General features: G+C 35.8%; 1 protein-coding gene across 14 annotated transcripts in view; it reads left to right on the top strand.

Moving 5' to 3' along the window:
- The window catches only part of BRD1 (bromodomain containing 1), a 64,779-nt gene extending 48,253 nt beyond the window's left edge, over positions 1-16,526 (top strand). For 11 of the 14 annotated variants that reach the window (XM_085515958.1, XM_085516091.1, XM_085516064.1 and 8 more), the window contains 5 exons: positions 5,415-5,550; positions 7,458-7,585; positions 9,675-9,784; positions 11,695-11,849; positions 12,996-16,526. In XM_085515958.1, coding sequence (XP_085372084.1) covers positions 5,415-5,550; positions 7,458-7,585; positions 9,675-9,784; positions 11,695-11,849; positions 12,996-13,179 — 713 coding nt within the window. In that variant the 3' untranslated portion in view covers positions 13,180-16,526. Of the gene's footprint in view, positions 1-468; positions 617-5,414; positions 5,551-7,457; positions 7,586-9,674; positions 9,785-11,694; positions 11,850-12,995 lie in introns of those variants that run through there. The other 3 variants (XM_085515812.1, XM_085516488.1, XM_032442580.2) reach the window with 3 other exon arrangements.
- Positions 16,527-16,922: the final 396 nt, after the last annotated feature.

The raw sequence follows: 16,922 nt of genomic DNA, 5'->3' as shown, positions 1-16,922 counted from the left end.
CACTTTTGCAAACTTCCTGGATGTCTTCCTGTTGCTACAATAGCTGTCTTTTCAAGATCTCAGTTAAGAATGCAGCATCTTCTGATTATTTACTGACTTAAAGTATCCCTTTATCCTCTTTCTCTGTATACCTATGTAAACTTAAAATAGGATCATCTCTCCCTTCTAATTCTTATTATGGGGATTTTTAGATGGATTTCAAAGCTCTTCTTGATGCATATCATACATATGGAGATTGTATTCTGTGCATTCAGTGACTTTGTTTCGGTTCTTTTTGTTGAAAAAGAAGTGAAACCTTTCAGTCTATTTTCCTAATTGGGAAACTGAAGCTTAGTATTAGAATATTAGAATACATAGAACACTTATATCATTCTCACTGTCTCTGGGCACTGCTGTAAGGATGACTTATTTATTTAAGAGGTCTGTTAACTTTCAGAGAGACTTAATGGCTTTTTCACTGTCTTCCAGGTTCTCATATTAACTAATATCATGCTGGGTATTTATCTCTTTGGATCCTAATTATTTTCTGTTATCCTCAACATGGAATGGAATTCAATTAAATGATCATTTTGGAACACAGAAAGACTGTTACATTTGAAGTAATAATTTTGGATCATGTTGGAGACATCAGCCATCTTTAAATCAAACAAACAAAAAAAAAAGAATAGTGTTGGAGGAAGTCTTTGACATATATGATATGTTCTTCATTCAATATATCGCCCCATTTCCGTAAGTTATGAAGTTGTACATGTTGTAGTGTACGTGACTCAAAATAGTCGCAGAGTTTTACCAGTCCCAGTGTTCTTATTCCCTGACCATGCTCAGTTAGAGCAGATTAGTTAAGAATGTTCCATCTTCATCTTTTTCCCAGCCCAGAATCCCAGTCAAATCTTCCTTGGAGAGATAAATTGTACAGTAGAATGTTCTACTTATTTTATGTGTTTATGCATCTTTGTCTTTCTTTATTTCTTTTACTGAGGACTGTTGCTCATTCTGGGTAAGTGTACAAGTCAGGACTTGATTAGTCCTGGCTTGGCAAAAACAAAATAGTGTTATGTAAGTGCATTTTTGAATGTGCCCACTTTTTTGGTTGAAATTCTGTAACAGTTTTTGGCAGTTCTCAGCTCTTCAGCTATGGCAATATAGCACATCTCATATTTTAATATGTATAGCCTGATGCAAAGACAAGCATAATGAAATTCTAATTGCTTTATAATAATCTTACACAAGTTCTACTTATTTATTTTGTTGCAGCAGAACTACAAACTGAGACTGCAATCTAAAATGCACAGTTCTGTATTCTGTGGTAGCATTTAGTATGTTTGTGCATCATGCTGCTCCTTGGATTATCTTGGGTTTTGTTCCTCTTTTTTCATTTTTCCAAATTTATACCATCTTTCTGGAGTTACCTTTTCCTTCTTCAGTTAATGTGGAAAGATAAGAAGATTCTAAGTCAGTCAGTCTGTCTTAACTTCACTTTAAGGACAACATATTAGTGTTAAGGAACAGAAACTTTCCATGATAAATACAGATTTCAGGGCAGAGACAAGCCTGTGGATAACAATCAACCTCGTCTTCTTTGATTTCATTTAAGTTTACTGTTGTTTTTGTTTGTTTGGTTGGTTGGTTGGTTTTTGTTTGTTTGTTTTAGGATTATTTTTATATGATTATGTGTTATGTACCTGGATTGATAAGGCAAGAAACTTTCAATGTAAAAATATAAGTCTAGAACTGAAGACAGTAAGAAGCAGTAACTCTTTGTTTAAGATAGATAGCAAACTTAACTATTTGTGAATTTTTATTTCTAAAAAAGACAACATTTAGCCTTTGAGTGGACTGCTTTTTTTTTTTTTTTTTTTTTTTTTTTTTTTTTTTTTCCAGAATCTTAAGAAGAAGGAACTAAAAAGAATCCACTGATGAACTGTTGTAGTTTGGGGTTTTTTGTTTCGCTTTGTTTTTAACCTGAGGTTTCAGTGAAGGCAGTATGTATAAGAAGGTTAGAATCTGACCAAATGAGCCTACACTTAGTGTTAGCTCATTTGAGCTAACGACATAATGAACTTTTGCCAAATGTAAATGAGTGGCTCATACATGTTTGTTGCAAACTTACCCAGACTAATGCTACAAAAGCAGAATGAGTTACTTCTCCTGTAAATATTCTTTATTTGACTTTCTTAGTAAAGCAAGTAAATGAGTTCCTCAAAGTAAATGGGAATCTTCTCTAGTTTAACTTATTCTATTATCTAGAGGAGATTACATGTTTTCTTTGTTCACTGAAAAAAGATTTTTAGAATGTTCTGGAAAAGAAATTCCTGGTTACAGAATACATAAAGAGAGATCTACTCTGACAGTAGCTTCTCCTATTTTATTGTGTTGTCCCATGACATCAGAGGCAGATGGTGGTGGTATGGCAGTAGAGGTTGAGCCATCCGCCCATATTCTGTTGCATTTTGTTGCCATGTAACAGATGGGAGCAGTCTGTCAGAATGTTGTCTGACATGAATGGAACTTCATATGAAGCAAAGGTGTGCTGTTGAATTCCTCCATGCAGAAGAATGGCACCCACTAGCATTTACTGACATTTGCTGAACAGCAGTGGAGACCACTCAGCAGATTTGAGCACAGTGAGGTGGTGGTGGTACATTTCAGCAGTGGTGACAGCAACAGTGGGTGTAGATTTTTACCATGCTCCTGTAACTCTGTCATAGCTCATGGGGGTAACTGTGTTGAAGAAGAGTGTTTTGTAGTGTAGAATTAGTTCTATCAGCGTTACTGTGTTTATCCATGGCAATAAATAGGAGGCATTACTTTTGGAGTGACCTACATAGTATATTTGTTCGTTTTTTGCATATTGTTTGTATCATAAAACACAAGAATGTTGTTGTCTGGATTTCTCTGTTGTGCGGTCACATGGGAACTGCTGCACTTGTGAGAAAAGAGGAGTGTTTTGCTTGTATGAAGTGTTGAGGTCTTCCATTCTAAAGAAGTTGTAAGGAGTAGGCAATATTTTAAGAGCACATTGCATAGACTGAGCCCCTTTTCCCCCTTTTCCCCTTTTTCCTGTGTTGCAAAGCATTCTGTAGATAAGAACAACTTTGCTGTAAAATGAGGTTTTATATTCCTGATACAGTCTGTTTAAACAGGACTGCCCCTGCGGAGAGCTGTCCCTGTAGCTGTAGTTACGTGTTCCTGTTGCTTTCCTTGTTTCTCAGCATCATCAGTCCTGAAATCAACATGGTTGATTACCTCGATGTGTGTGCCTGCAAACTAGTTAATCACAGAGTTACATTTCTTGCTCTTGAGGGGGTGTAGATGAGAAGAAACTGTTGCAAGGAACCGAGGGTGCTAAAAACTATCCATGCAAGTAGCGGCATAATCAGAAACTTACTGAAGCAATCAGAATGGGAAGCCACATCCGACACATTTTTTTGTCCTATATATATATATATGCATATAGCACTGGTGTAAGTTGTATTTGGAATATGAGCAGTTAAACACTTAACTTACTCTTAGGACATTGAATATATATTTCCTTTAACTTTCTCAGCCCATTGGGAACCTGAACCCTGCTCTGGCTCTGATAGCAATGTTTACTTGATCTGTCATGGAATTAAAATGTAATCTGTGATCTAACTTGTTTCTGCTGGTAGCTGATGTACATTAACTAGGTGCCTGCCTGATAACTTAAATAATGTGTGCTTGGTTTGTGGCAGGATGAAAACAAAAGTTTTTGCAACTCACTTGAAAAATAGGCCTGGTACACTGGAGAATAGAAGAGCTCTTTGTAAAGACTTGAGATGTGATTTTTCTTTTTATCTTCAGAGAGTAGTTCTTCAGCTTTTCATTTCAGAGAGTATATAAAGTGTACCATGATAGTTTTAAGGGATGATTAAGCTATTTCATAAAGCATGCTGTGTTTCTACAAGGCTTTTCACATAGTGTAGGACTAAAGTCCGACTTTTTATTTTTCTTATGTAGGAAATTAAGGCCAAATATGGGAGTTCAGAAACACTCTTAAATATTCTGTAATGTAAACTAAAAGGAAGTGAAAGAGAATGCTCATATTTAAATATTACAGACTACTGAATAAACTCTTCTCTTAAATATTCAAACTATTGTTAATCTAAATGCAAGGTCTTTGGGGGGAGTGAGATTACTAAATGGAAACACATTGAAATAACTGGATAATATGAAGTAACTTGCTCATCTTATTAGTTGTCATCCTTCTTTGCAGAAATCTTTGTAGTAGACAAACTGAAGCAAAACAAAAGGATTTTTTGACCTAATTTTCTTTTAGTTCAATGCCTTATAGAGATGCATGTGAGGATGCATCAGTTAATTAACCATGAACAAAAATCATGATGACTTTTAAGACCAATAATAGGATGGCTGTGATGAGGGATTCATTCTTGCATTAAGAGAAGTATGCTGGTCATAAATACTAAGTGAAAACATTAATTACTGTCAGAAGCTAAGTGTAGTCAGAATTGAGTTCATGTTCTCTTTGTGGTCTACAGCTTGTAGTAGCTGTTTCCAAACTTGTTCTGTTGTCTTCAGCCAATTCTGTTGATATTTTGGAGTTGATGCTGGATTCTGTCATAAAAAAGAAAACAGCAAATTCTTATGAAAGCTACTCCAAACCTTTTCAGTGATCTGTTTAATCAAGTAGCTTAACAAGCTCTTAGCATTTTCTGAATTGGCAAGCCAGGGAAGGATTAATGACAGCCCATTGAATCAGGAGTTTCCTGTTAAATTTTCATTAAATTTGTGAAGTAAAAATGCAACATCTAAACTTGTGTTGGGAAAAGATAGTAAATATAAAATCATATACATACTAGTAAGTTTTGGTCTCAGAAAATGGACATTATGATGTTAGTTTTAATTTACTAAAAGACTTTCAGGAAGAACTTCATGGTAACTTCATGAGAGATTCCCTACCACTCCTACCGTTTGGAAATAATTGTTAGTAGTTCTTGATTGCTGTTTGTAATTGTGTATTCAAGTGAGTTTTTTGTTGACACAGTAAATCTGACTGATGTGTAAAATTTCTTTTTCCTTGGCTTTTATACCCAGCTTCTGCAGGCTGACTGTTTTAGTAAACTACATGTTGGAATCATTGCCAACGGAAACTGATTTGATACTCCATTTGACATTTTCCATACAGTGATCTTCACTATTTTTATGTTATATAAATTTCCATCCTAACTTTTAAAACCAGATGACAAGATCCTGCTATTTATAATACTTTTGTATTTTGAGTGTTTTGTTTTATTTTGTTATTTCTTTTTCATCTCATCAAAATACTTAAGAGTTACTTAAGAAGAGTAATGACACAGTGTTTGAGTATATGAAATTGTTCTTGAAAACAATGTGTTTTTCAGCTTGATACAGTTTATTTTTGTGTTGTTCCATAGGTCTCTCGAATGGTTTTGGAGACAGCAGTAAAGAGAGAGCATTAGATGATGCTGCAGGGAGAAAAGTTGAACCTCGTCGCCGCTGTGCATCAGAATCTAGTATTTCATCTAGTAACAGTCTTTTGTGTAACACCAGGTAAAACTAAATCTGAACTATAAATTTGTGGTTGAATATGTCAGTTTTTTTCCTGCTACTTGTGATCCACATTGAAGAACTGCATACATTTTAAAAAAAGTTTTAGTTTTCTCAGTTGTGTGTTAAACCTGAGGTGCTTTCTAGGATTACTGGTATTCCACTGTTCTATTTGGGTTATTGCAAGTTTTTGCTATTAACTGTGCTTGTCTTGCTTTTCTGCTCTGTATAAATACATACAGATAGATGCATACAAAATTTTATCTGTGTAGAATTTATTTTAATTACTTGAACTCAAAAATTTATATATTTAGTTTGTAGGGATGATGAAAAGGGTCAATGTACATAGCTGAGTCTTCTGCACAGGGAAGGCAAGTTCAGCAGTTGTGAAACTGTAGACTATCATTCTGTGACTCAGGTTACTGGTTAGTTTCTGCAGTGATTATGTTGCACCTAAATACCAAGCATTCATTGTTTCTTTGTGCAGTCTGTTGCTAATCATAAGGCTGTCAGAATAGTCACGACTGTCACCAGTGATAGTGATATGTACTTCTCCATCACTAATGGTGCACCATCTTCCAAAAATGTAAGAATATAACACCACCACCACCTATTTATTTCCATGGATACTACAACAGATACAAAGAGCACAATGAGACTGATAGAGGAGATAGAGGAAGCTGCAAAACATTCTTTTTCAACAACATCACCTCTATTAGCTATGTGTTTTTGCCACACTCATAAAAATCAGAACCAGCAGAGGTGACCCGCTGTCACCACTGCTGAAATTCACCACCCACTACCTTGTGCTGAGCTCACATCCACTATTTGGTTTCCATAAAATGTCAGACTGCCCCTCTGCTGCCATATGTCACACAGCAATGAAATGTAATGGAATATTGTCAGGTTCAATCTCTACTGTCATACCACCACAGCTATCACTGATGTTGTGGATCAACGTAATAAAATAGGAGGTATTACTTTCACAGCAGTCCTTATAATTGTCTCCAGTTTTGGGCTTAGGAGAGTCGGATGGCAGTAACATGGCAGTGGAGTGTTGGTTGTGTGGGTGGGTTTGTTAGAATCCATGGCATAACAGTAGCTGATAAGTGCTCTCTTAGACTAGGAATGTGGTAAGCAACAGTAAGTCTCTTTTAGTTGTCAGTATGGTGAGAGAGGTGAAGAAGTTTGAAAATATGTAATAGAAGAACAGAATTTGTTACAGTAGGACAGGACATAGAATTGTATAGGATGAAAGTGTTTTTTGGAGTTTCTCATGTGGTTTGTTTGTTTGTTTTTTAAGACTTATTTGTTCATGTTTCATATGGAATTGCTTAAAGGATTAGTTTTACTGCATTTGTGTCAAACGTTTTCAGGAACAAAAGAGAATTTAGTGCATGATATATTGGGGATACAGGTTGTTTCTAACTGCTGTTCGCATTCTTCAATCTCAGGGAAACTCAGATGTGAAATAAAAACTCTTGAGCACAGCTTCCTCACTTTGTGCATAGATATTGCTCTCACAATTGAAGAGTTTGAATTCGTAATGAAAAGAGCAAGAAAATAATTGCATTTTCAGTTTAGTGGAACTGTTGGAGCAGAGGTTTCATTTGGCCAGTATCCTTTGTAACTCTGGAGGCGAAGTAGCTGCTCCTACATGGTGCAGCTTATACATGCTCAAAAGTTGAGGTGCAGTTGAATACTGTTTGTCTTTTGCTGATAACTAATGCGTTACATGTGTAAAAGTACTTCTTTATTTTAGTTCTTATGTTAATTTTTATTGCATGAAATTCACTAGTTTGCTGGTATGATGTTTTTTTTCCCCTTATATAATTTTAAATTCTTGTTATTATCTTCGTTGTTAGTGAGCTATGTTAATTCATTGACTAATAGTATTAATACTTCTACAGTTTCAGCCTACCAAAGTGTGGTAAAGGCAAACCAGCGCTTATACGAAGACACACATTGGAGGATCGAAGTGAATTGATATCTTGCATTGAAAATGGAAACTATGCCAAAGCAGCAAGAATTGCAGCTGGTAACTATAAACGATTGTACTTTTAATAATATTCTATAATCATGTTTTGTCTGTTAGTTTTACTGATATTATTTTCTCTGCTGAAAAACATCTGAGAGTTCAGAAAGTGATGTTGATAGCACAGCAGAAAAATACTTTTACTTTTAACTTTTTTTAAAACTTCAAAGAGAAAAGATGTCGGTTTTGATCAGAAAGTGATATTTAAAGTGACTTAGGCTACTCCAGTAGTACAAGCAAAACTCAAACTGCAGTACTGTTTGTGGGTCTGTTTGCATTTTTCTTTAACTTTTTGATTTGGAGCTTACTCCTCCATACGTTTCTGTATTGGCAGATGAGTAAGACATGGTTTGCTTTGGTTTTGGGGAGGGGGAGGGGAATTTGGAATAAAGTGGAAGTTTTTAGGAGTGTAGAGCATAATAACCAGATTTTAGAGAATGTGTTATGTTTTGATAATATATCTTCTGGTTTTGTGTGTATTTTTAATTGCTTTGCAAAATACAAGTTGTCTCATCTGTAAGGAGAGCTGTTTGTAGAATACAGTGTTCGTACACTGCTGCTGGGGATCAAGCTTGCTGTGTCTAGCAGACCTGTCTTTAGTTTCTGACCTTGTAACTCCTCTCAATTTAACCAGGACTTTTTCATGTCTTTCCAGTGCTTTTATCTTTCTCTTGGTCTTATTCTGTTCTTCCAGTATGATCCATTTTGTTGTCCTTGAGGGGAAAAAAAAAAAAGCAACCTTACAGTGCTGTGCTCTCTTAACTTCTATGTTCATATTTCAGTCAAAAAAGGCTTCTTATTTGAGGTTGAAGTTTTTGGTTCAAAACAAAATTCATTAGTAACTGCCCCACAGAAAATAAAACTTCCTTTCTGAAAGTTGTGCAGATGCTGAGTTTTGAAGTTCTTAGCTCAGTTTTAGAAGGCAAAAGCATCTTAAGTTTTGAAGCTTGTGATGCTAACACCTAATGGGTGTTCTGCTCAACCTACCCTTAAAAAGTTCAACCTGTAAACTTCTTTATGAGAATGCTCATGGAAAAAAGCCAACCAGTTGTTTTTTAAATACTGTGAGAAGTAGAAAGTATGCAAGGGGAGGAAATGTTTAATGAGACATCCTTGTCTTTGAACTGTTTAAAATTGTTTCTGTAGTCTTAGGAGGATAAGAATGACTATATGTATTCTTTTTATTTTATGTTTATTGATATATCTGAAGAATGATGTGGCTTTTACTGAGACAATAAAAAAATCCTGAAAAATCCTCTCTAAAAATATGTAGAAAGGAACAAGTAAATAAGCCAGTAAGTAGATCTAGTATCATTTCTTCCAAGGCTACATAGTTCAGTTAAAAAAAAGAACAACCACCACCAAAGAACAGTAGAAATACGTCATTTCCATGGTTGTATATAGTGGAATCTAGTGATTAAAAGTCTCATCTGTAAAGCAAGCCTGATGGAACTGGTAGCAAACATTCCCATGATCTTTTGAAATTGTGTTTGGTTCTTTTGCTTGTTTGATATGTGTAGTTGTGATAGAACTTGTAACAGTTATAGCTTCAGAAATATCTTAACATCTTGTTTAAGTTGTGGTGACAGGTTACTATGAGTTATTGCATTTTGATAACTTTTGTTTCTGGACAGCAAATCTCCAGGGTTAAACTTCCCAATACAGTATTTTCTTGGGATGTTATTACCATTATTAATTGAAATAAACTATAATTGAATGGAAAGCTTGTTTGAAAATTGACCAAGAATATGCTGTGGAGAATGTCTGACCTCTTTGTTTAGTGATCAGCTCAAGAATCTTTCCCCCACTACTACTTCTCCTGCAAGTTTTGAAGCTGTTTTCCTTTAGCACTGTTTTTTAATGTCAAAATCTATATTTGCGTGTCAGATGTCATAATAAGCACTGTTTATTTTAAAAAGGAGGAATAGGTAATAGGTAATTTTCTTATTGGTGTTTCTGTAGAAAGTGTCACTGGCATACATTTGTTTTCTAATTATAGTGTTTTATTGGTTAGAAAACAACTGCGGAAGATTTGTCTGAGGTTTCATTCTTTAAAATACTAATCTTACATGTAATTATTATTTGTTTTCAGAAGTTGGTCATAGCAGTATGTGGATTTCGACTGATGCTGCAACATCTGTTCTTGAGCCTCTGAAAGTAGTATGGGCCAAATGCAGTGGATATCCCTCTTACCCAGCTCTGGTGAGTGCAGAGTTTTCTGTCAGTACGTACTGATACAAATAGCAATACTGTTTATGGTATCCACTACCGTACATATTTCACTAGGCTTTGTTACTGCAGTATACATTTTTGTTCAAAGGATTGGCTGACTAAGCATTTGACAGACATCTTGCAAAATGAGTATAAAAATATTCTATTTGTTTTGTTTGTGAAGCTTATTAAAGAAACAAAGTACTTGATAGTATAAATTGAATCATTTTATCCAGTTGTGAATTGTATGCATAAATTTAGAGCTGTTATCTTTGTTGTTTTAGGAGAAAGACATGCAGTTCTGATTAAATGAAGAGCTTGTAGAGAAAATACTGTTTCTGAAGTATTTGAATGGCTTTGGGCATTTGGTGCCATAGAAATAGCCTATGGCTTCATTACTTTCAACTAAGGTTGGAAAAGACCTTCAAGATCACCAAGACCAACTGTCCACCTACCACCAATATTTCCCCTCTAAAACATGTCCCTTATTACAACATCTAAAGGTTTCTTGAACATCTCCAGCAGTGGTGACTCAACCACCTGCCTGGGCAGCCTGTTTCAGCCCCTGATCACTCTTTCAGAGAAGAAATTTTTCCTAATATCCAACCTGAACCTCCCCAGGCACAATTTGTGGCCATTCCCTCCAGTCCTACTACTAATGCATGGGAGAAGAGGCTAATCCCCACTTCTTTGCAGCCTCCTTTCAGGTAGCTGTAGAAAGCGATTAGGTCTTTTCTGATCCTTCTCTTCTCCCGACTAAATAATCACAGTTTCTTGAGACACTCCCCAGTACTTGAGGTGTGGTCTCACCAGAGCTGAGTACAGAGGCATAATTACCTCCCTGCTGCTGCTGGCTATGCCATTTCTGATACAAGCCAGGATACCATTGGTCTTCTTGTGCCATCTGGGCACACTGATGTCTCATGTTTAGCTGAGGGTCAACCAATACCTCCCAGGTCCATTTCTTCCACACAGTCTTTCAACCACTCTGCCCCAAGCCTGTAGTGTTGCCTGGGGTTGTTGTGGCCAAAGTGTAGGGCCTGACACTTAGTCTCATTGAGATTCATGCCATTGGCCTCAGCCCAGCAGTGTAGCCTGTCCTTATTGATACAATAAACTAGATGATCATATACCTGCTTTGACATAAATATACTGGGGAGATCATGTAGTGTGGTAATGCAGTCATTTAAAACTAGTGGAGATGAGGTTCTGAGCATGAATTTCACCCATCAGTGCACACTTAGATCAGGTGTTTATATTGTGATTGTTTCTTGAATGGTGCACTCTGTTGTTAGATCTAAACTGATTGTAAGTAGGAGGTGCCACAAGGTTCCTTTTCTCTCCTTTATGTAAACACAGATGTTTCTTTGTGTGATTAGTTGATTGATGTTTTAACCACAGTCAAGAGAAGAAGATTGTTGTGATTTCCATGAACTCTCTACAGTATTAGTTTTCTATCGACTTCCATTACCAGCTTATTGTAAATTAAGGTAGATACTAATGAGGAAGCTGGAAATATCATAGGAGTTGGACAGGAGGTGGGTGGAGCAGACACCTTTTTTGGTGGCAGCTGAGCAATTGTTAATGCTGTACATTACTTACAAAGTAGTTTCATTTGTGATTCTCACGGTACAGTTCACTGAAAAATGAGTTGCCTTTTCTGATAAATAAATAGCTTACACAGAGTATTTGAAAATTACTTTTTTTTTTCTTTTTTTTCTGTTTGTTTTTTTTTTCCCTTGTTTAAAGCTGTTCTTGATTGAGGTTTTATGTGATTAACTTACTTTTTGCAGAAATAAATATTCATACTGGAACATGTTACACAGGTTGGGTTTATTTCTTCTTTTACACATAAAATGAAGTTTTAAAAAGCAGGAAATCTCTTTTCTTCTCTTTTACAGATTATTGACCCTAAAATGCCTCGTGTTGCTGGTCATCACAATGGTGTTACTATACCGGTGCCACCTTTGGATGTATTGAAGATTGGAGAACAAATGCAGACCAAATCAGATGAGAAACTATTCTTAGTACTGTTTTTTGACAATAAAAGAAGTTGGTATGTTATTAAAATGTTTTGCTTGATACAGTGGCTTAAAATTTTAACTCTATAGCTTAAATGTAAGAAATGATTAAGATGCTGTCTTGACGATACGTTTCCCCATGATTATAACAACTGTAATGCTAAAATTTCATGCTTAAGTTTGTTCTTGGACTAAGGCATATTATACTGAAGGGTACTTATTTGTGGTCTATTTGGAAGGCAATAATATAAAATGTTAAATAATCTTCAGGTTTCATATACAAGCTGGTGCTGATAATGAACCCAGGAATGTACCAGGCCAGCAGGGAGCGGGGATTGTCATGTTCTGCACTGTACTTGGGCAGCCTCTCCTTGAGTTCTTTGTTCAAGTTTGGGCTCCACAGTGTAAGGACACAAAACTATTAGGGAGCATTCAAAGGAGAGCTGTGAAGATAAATTGTCTAGAGGGCAGGATGTGTGAGGAGCAGCTGCAGTCCCTTGGTTTTTCCAGCCCAGAGAAAAGGTGACTGAGAAGTGTCCTCATGGTGACCTTATAGCTTCATCATGAGGAGTGTGAAAATGCAGCACTCATCTCTGCTTTCTGGTGACAGCAGCAGGACCTGAGCAAACAGTGTGGAGCTGCAACAGGGGAGGGTCAGGTTAACTACTAGGAAAAGGCTCTTCACCAGAGCATGATTGGGCACTGGAATGAGCCCCCCAGAGCAGTGGTCATGGTCCCAGGCTGTCAGAGTTCAAGAAGCATCTGGACAATAATTTCAGACTTAGGGGTTTTATTTTTGGGTGGTCTTGTGTGGAGCCAGGAGCTGGACTCCATGATCCTTTTTGTTCCCTTTCAGCTTGGGATATGCTGTGACTGTGTGATTCTAAATTAACTTGCATAAATATTTCATGCCAATTTCAGTCAGTTGATACTTGTCACTAAATAATACATTATCTGTTGAATTAGAATGTATTCTTTGTTTCATGGAAGGTACTTTCTTAATATTATGTATTTTAAAAATATTTAAAACAAATAATAACATAAAAGGAATTTTACTACTTTATTTAAGATGGCAAATGTGACCCACTAATGGGAAACATGATATAGCAGGCTTTGCAGTTCTGTACAAACTTTATGTTGTTATTTTACATTTAACTTATTTATTTTGCCCTTTCTTATAGGCAGTGGCTTCCCAAATCCAAAATGGTTCCCCTTGGGATAGATGAGACCATAGACAAGTTAAAAATGATGGAAGGTCGCAACTCAAGCATTCGAAAAGCAGTAAGGATTGCTTTTGATCGTGCTATGAACCACCTGAGTAGAGTACATGGAGAACCAGTCAGTGACTTCAGTGATATTGACTAACAGATTCTACCAAGGCATGAAAAGTACCACACAGACTTGAACTCTACTTATAAACCTCTTTGTCTGAAAGAATGTATTGAAGATACAACCCCTTAATTGTTGATTCAGTGGCTGAGTTCTGCAAACTTGAAATTGTTGAGCAATTCTTCTAAATCACCATTGCCATATTGACAAATGATTTTATCTTATTATAGTTTGGAGGATTGTCCACTAAACATGTTAAAACATCTTGTTCATAGTGTGCATAATTGTACATAACTGTATATTCAACACTTAACTTATTCTGATTTTAGATAGCTCTTTAATTTCTTTTATAATTTTGCTGGGGAGGGAGTTGGTTTTTGTTTCCATGCTTTTTCTTCTTTCTTTTTAAGTTTAAGTTACCTAAGCACCATCTTCCAGCTTAAGGTGTTTAGTGAATTGTAAAGCCTAATATCAAAATTACATCAAATATATGTTTGCCTAAATCATATACGATATGGTGCTGCTTGTATCATTTCTTCCTTGGTCTGTAGCTTCTGAAAAAAGACTTCTGAATGTTTGTGTAAATCATTGCTCTTTGCACAAAGTACCACATATTTTAAGATTGATGTAAATTTACAATTAGAAATATGTATTTTAAGAAAGGAAGTTGCATTATTTTGGAGGGTACTTTGTGAGAAAGGCATCAAGGAAAAAAAAGAAAATCTACTATGTACATCACTTGCAAATCACCAAAAACACTCCATAGTTGCCCAAATAGCTTAAGATTGTTTTTGTTTTAAACAAATCTGGCTTAAAGCCTGCAAGCACATTATTTCTTTCAAAACCATATCCCATTTATCTCCCATTGATTTTATTTTATTGATATATGTGCCTCCCTGTGTTTTATTTATTGTAGAAAATGTATTAATTTGCTTTATAATGAAAAATAAAATTGACAAATATATTGATATGCATTTTTATACAGGCACATGAGAAGACAACTTGCTTTGGGAGAAAAAAAAATGTATTGGAAATTGTATAAAATAACTTGATGGTTTGTGTGTAATTTGATTTTTTTGTAACTTGTAATCTTCTGTTTCCACGGAGGGGATTTATGTAACTTTTAATTTAGAACACTTTGGTAGCAATAGAAACTTTGGATACATTTTTGTATGGTACATGTGATGTATATAGAATTAGTACTTTATTTTTATTTTTAAGAAGTAAAGCATTATGTTTGGGCAGGGGGAAGAAGGAGGGGGGTTTCCAGAATTGCATTTTTATATTAAAAAAAAAATAATAATAAAGTAAGATATTGATTGTTGTAGCTACTTTATTCCTACCTTCACTGAGAATACAGAATTTGTAACAATGAAAATGGCAAGGTATGTTTGCAATGTGATTTATAATGACTCCATTATTTATAAATGCACTGTTTGAACTCTTTTGCAGTGATATCTTAAATACTGTACCAAGTTATATAATATGAAACACCAAATAATGCATATGAATGCACGAAGTATTTATGCCCAGCTTTTTTTTATAAAGGATTAGCAAATACAGCAAAACCAATACTTTTTAAACCTTTTTTTAAAACTTCATGGATAGCATACTTCATTGTTAAACCTGCTTGAGTCTTTATTTTAAAGGGACAGTTACTTTATAAATAGTTTTTAATGTTTTTATTCTCTATTGTTTGTAATACCCCCTTAGAAGCTTGAAATAAAATTTCTTTCTCAACTGTTAATTTTGTCCTGAATTTGGCCCCTGAAATTTTGCTGTAGAGCCCATTCTCTTAATCCATGACTGAGTTGTTAAAGAGGTGCTAGTTCCAGAACCTTGCTTTCTTGCTGCAGCACACAGTGCCATCCTCACTGAGCCCTCTGTGTGCTAGGTATTCTAGTTATGCCCTACTAACTGAGAGCAATTGCCTGTAATGGACTACGGTAATTGCAGAGTTCAGTTGGATAAGTTTCACAAATGATTGAGCAAACAGTTCTCCCGGTCTTGACAGTAAACTTTGCTTCAGGGGAAATAGTGATGGCAGGTGTTCTGCTGTGACAGAAACGATTGGCACGTCAGGTAGAGAACTAAAATGAAAATTTGGTCATTTGCTTTAATTAGTACTTCTGTGTAATGACTTTGAGGATCTGTCATTTTGCTGTGCTTATGTTTGATGGGAATTGAGCTTAACTTTCATGATATTGAGACAGTAGACCTCTTGTGATCTTCTAGGGTTGCTTTTTAAGAGAGCCTTCAGCAGTAGCCTGTGCCAGGTCATGTTTCAGACATGGGCTGCCAGATCAGTGTGTGTGAAACGGGATAATGATTGGCAGGAAGAGAAAATGTGTTCTGGGGGTATTTCAGACCTTGGAAAATTAATTGGAGTTCATGATAGGAAGACGATAATTTCATGTGGGTAGAACTTTGATACCTTTGAAGTATAAATTCCCACTTAATAAGTTATACATGCAGAGACATCTCCTGTTAGTTCTTGGAGAAGATACCTTTTTATTGATTTTGAGAGAATACCTGTACAGACTGCTCTGTGTATTCGTTTGCTGAAATGGGCATGGAAGGCTCTAATTTTTTTTCTTCTGTGCATTTGATGGAAACTGTCCCAGACCTCAGGTTGCAGCAGTGGCTACAGCTTTTCCTACACTATGCCAAAGTAAAGTATTATCCAGTGGTTATTCAGGTTGGATTCAAATGTAAAATGATTTCTCAGACTTGTTGCTCGTCAGTGATGTGTTTTAAGGAAATGCATGCTTATTTAGGAAAGGAAGATTGATCTCCAAAATTGCTTTGTTTCCTAATTTTATGGCCTATCTCAATAGTCAAATAAATACGCATGTATCTGAGGATGTGTTTCACTATGTTTTAGACCTTGCTCTTGACCATTAGTAACCGAAGTAATCATGGAGTAGAAATTAGTATTCCAGTGGAGGTAAAAGGAGGGAACAACACGTTACCTAAAGGTATCCTACTGTTATCTCATGCAGCGTCACAGCAGTAAAAGCAGGGTGTGGATCTGTATATTCACTTGTCAATTCTGGTGTGAACATCCCCGGCTAATAAAAAGTGAGAATCCAGGATCAGAAGCTAAAACAAAGTTAATTTGTCCTCTCTTGTATTAATATGTGAGAAATCATGTTATAAATATTTAGGGGGGGGGGAGGGTGTAATAACTTTCTTTTTCTAAAAAGAAAAAAAAAAAAAAGTTTGTATTTGTTACCAAATGCAGTGGATTTTGCAATGTTTGTTGTGATTTTTGTATTTTTACACTAGAGGGAGCAATACACACAGACCATCAACATTCACAAAAATATTTAATATTTTCTTTTTAAAATGCTGCTATTAAAACTTCTTGCTGTTAAACAGTCTTTTCTGCTTCTACTTTTTGTAATCCGTTACAAGTAGATTTCTCAGGTCTTACTGCAAGTTTGGGGAGTGTTTCTTTTTCACCGTAGAGCTCATACATAGAGCAGCAACTCCGGACTCTGTCTCTCTGTCTTACATGACAGGCACATTGCCTTGTTACCTTTTTGCAGTTTACTTAGCTGTTAATTCCTGTTAAGAGGGTTCTGCTCCAGGTTCATTCTCAAGCATTATAAATAGACCATTACCCGGAGCTGCTTGCTCTGCTAGTGACGTTGTGGAAGATGAGCGTGCAGCAGTTACCCACAAAAATATTCAAGTTTGGAGGTGAAAGATGAGACGCTTGTTCTGCCCTGTAGACTGATAAAGGAAGGTTGTATTGTGGATATTCACAAGGGATT

This window comes from Coturnix japonica, chromosome 1 (assembly GCF_054131305.1).
Source record: "Coturnix japonica strain WE chromosome 1, WE-NBRP24, whole genome shotgun sequence".
Taxonomy (NCBI): Eukaryota; Metazoa; Chordata; class Aves; order Galliformes; family Phasianidae; genus Coturnix; species Coturnix japonica.
The sequence above is the reverse complement of the archived record's forward strand: the minus strand, read 5'-3'. Positions and strand labels throughout refer to the sequence as shown.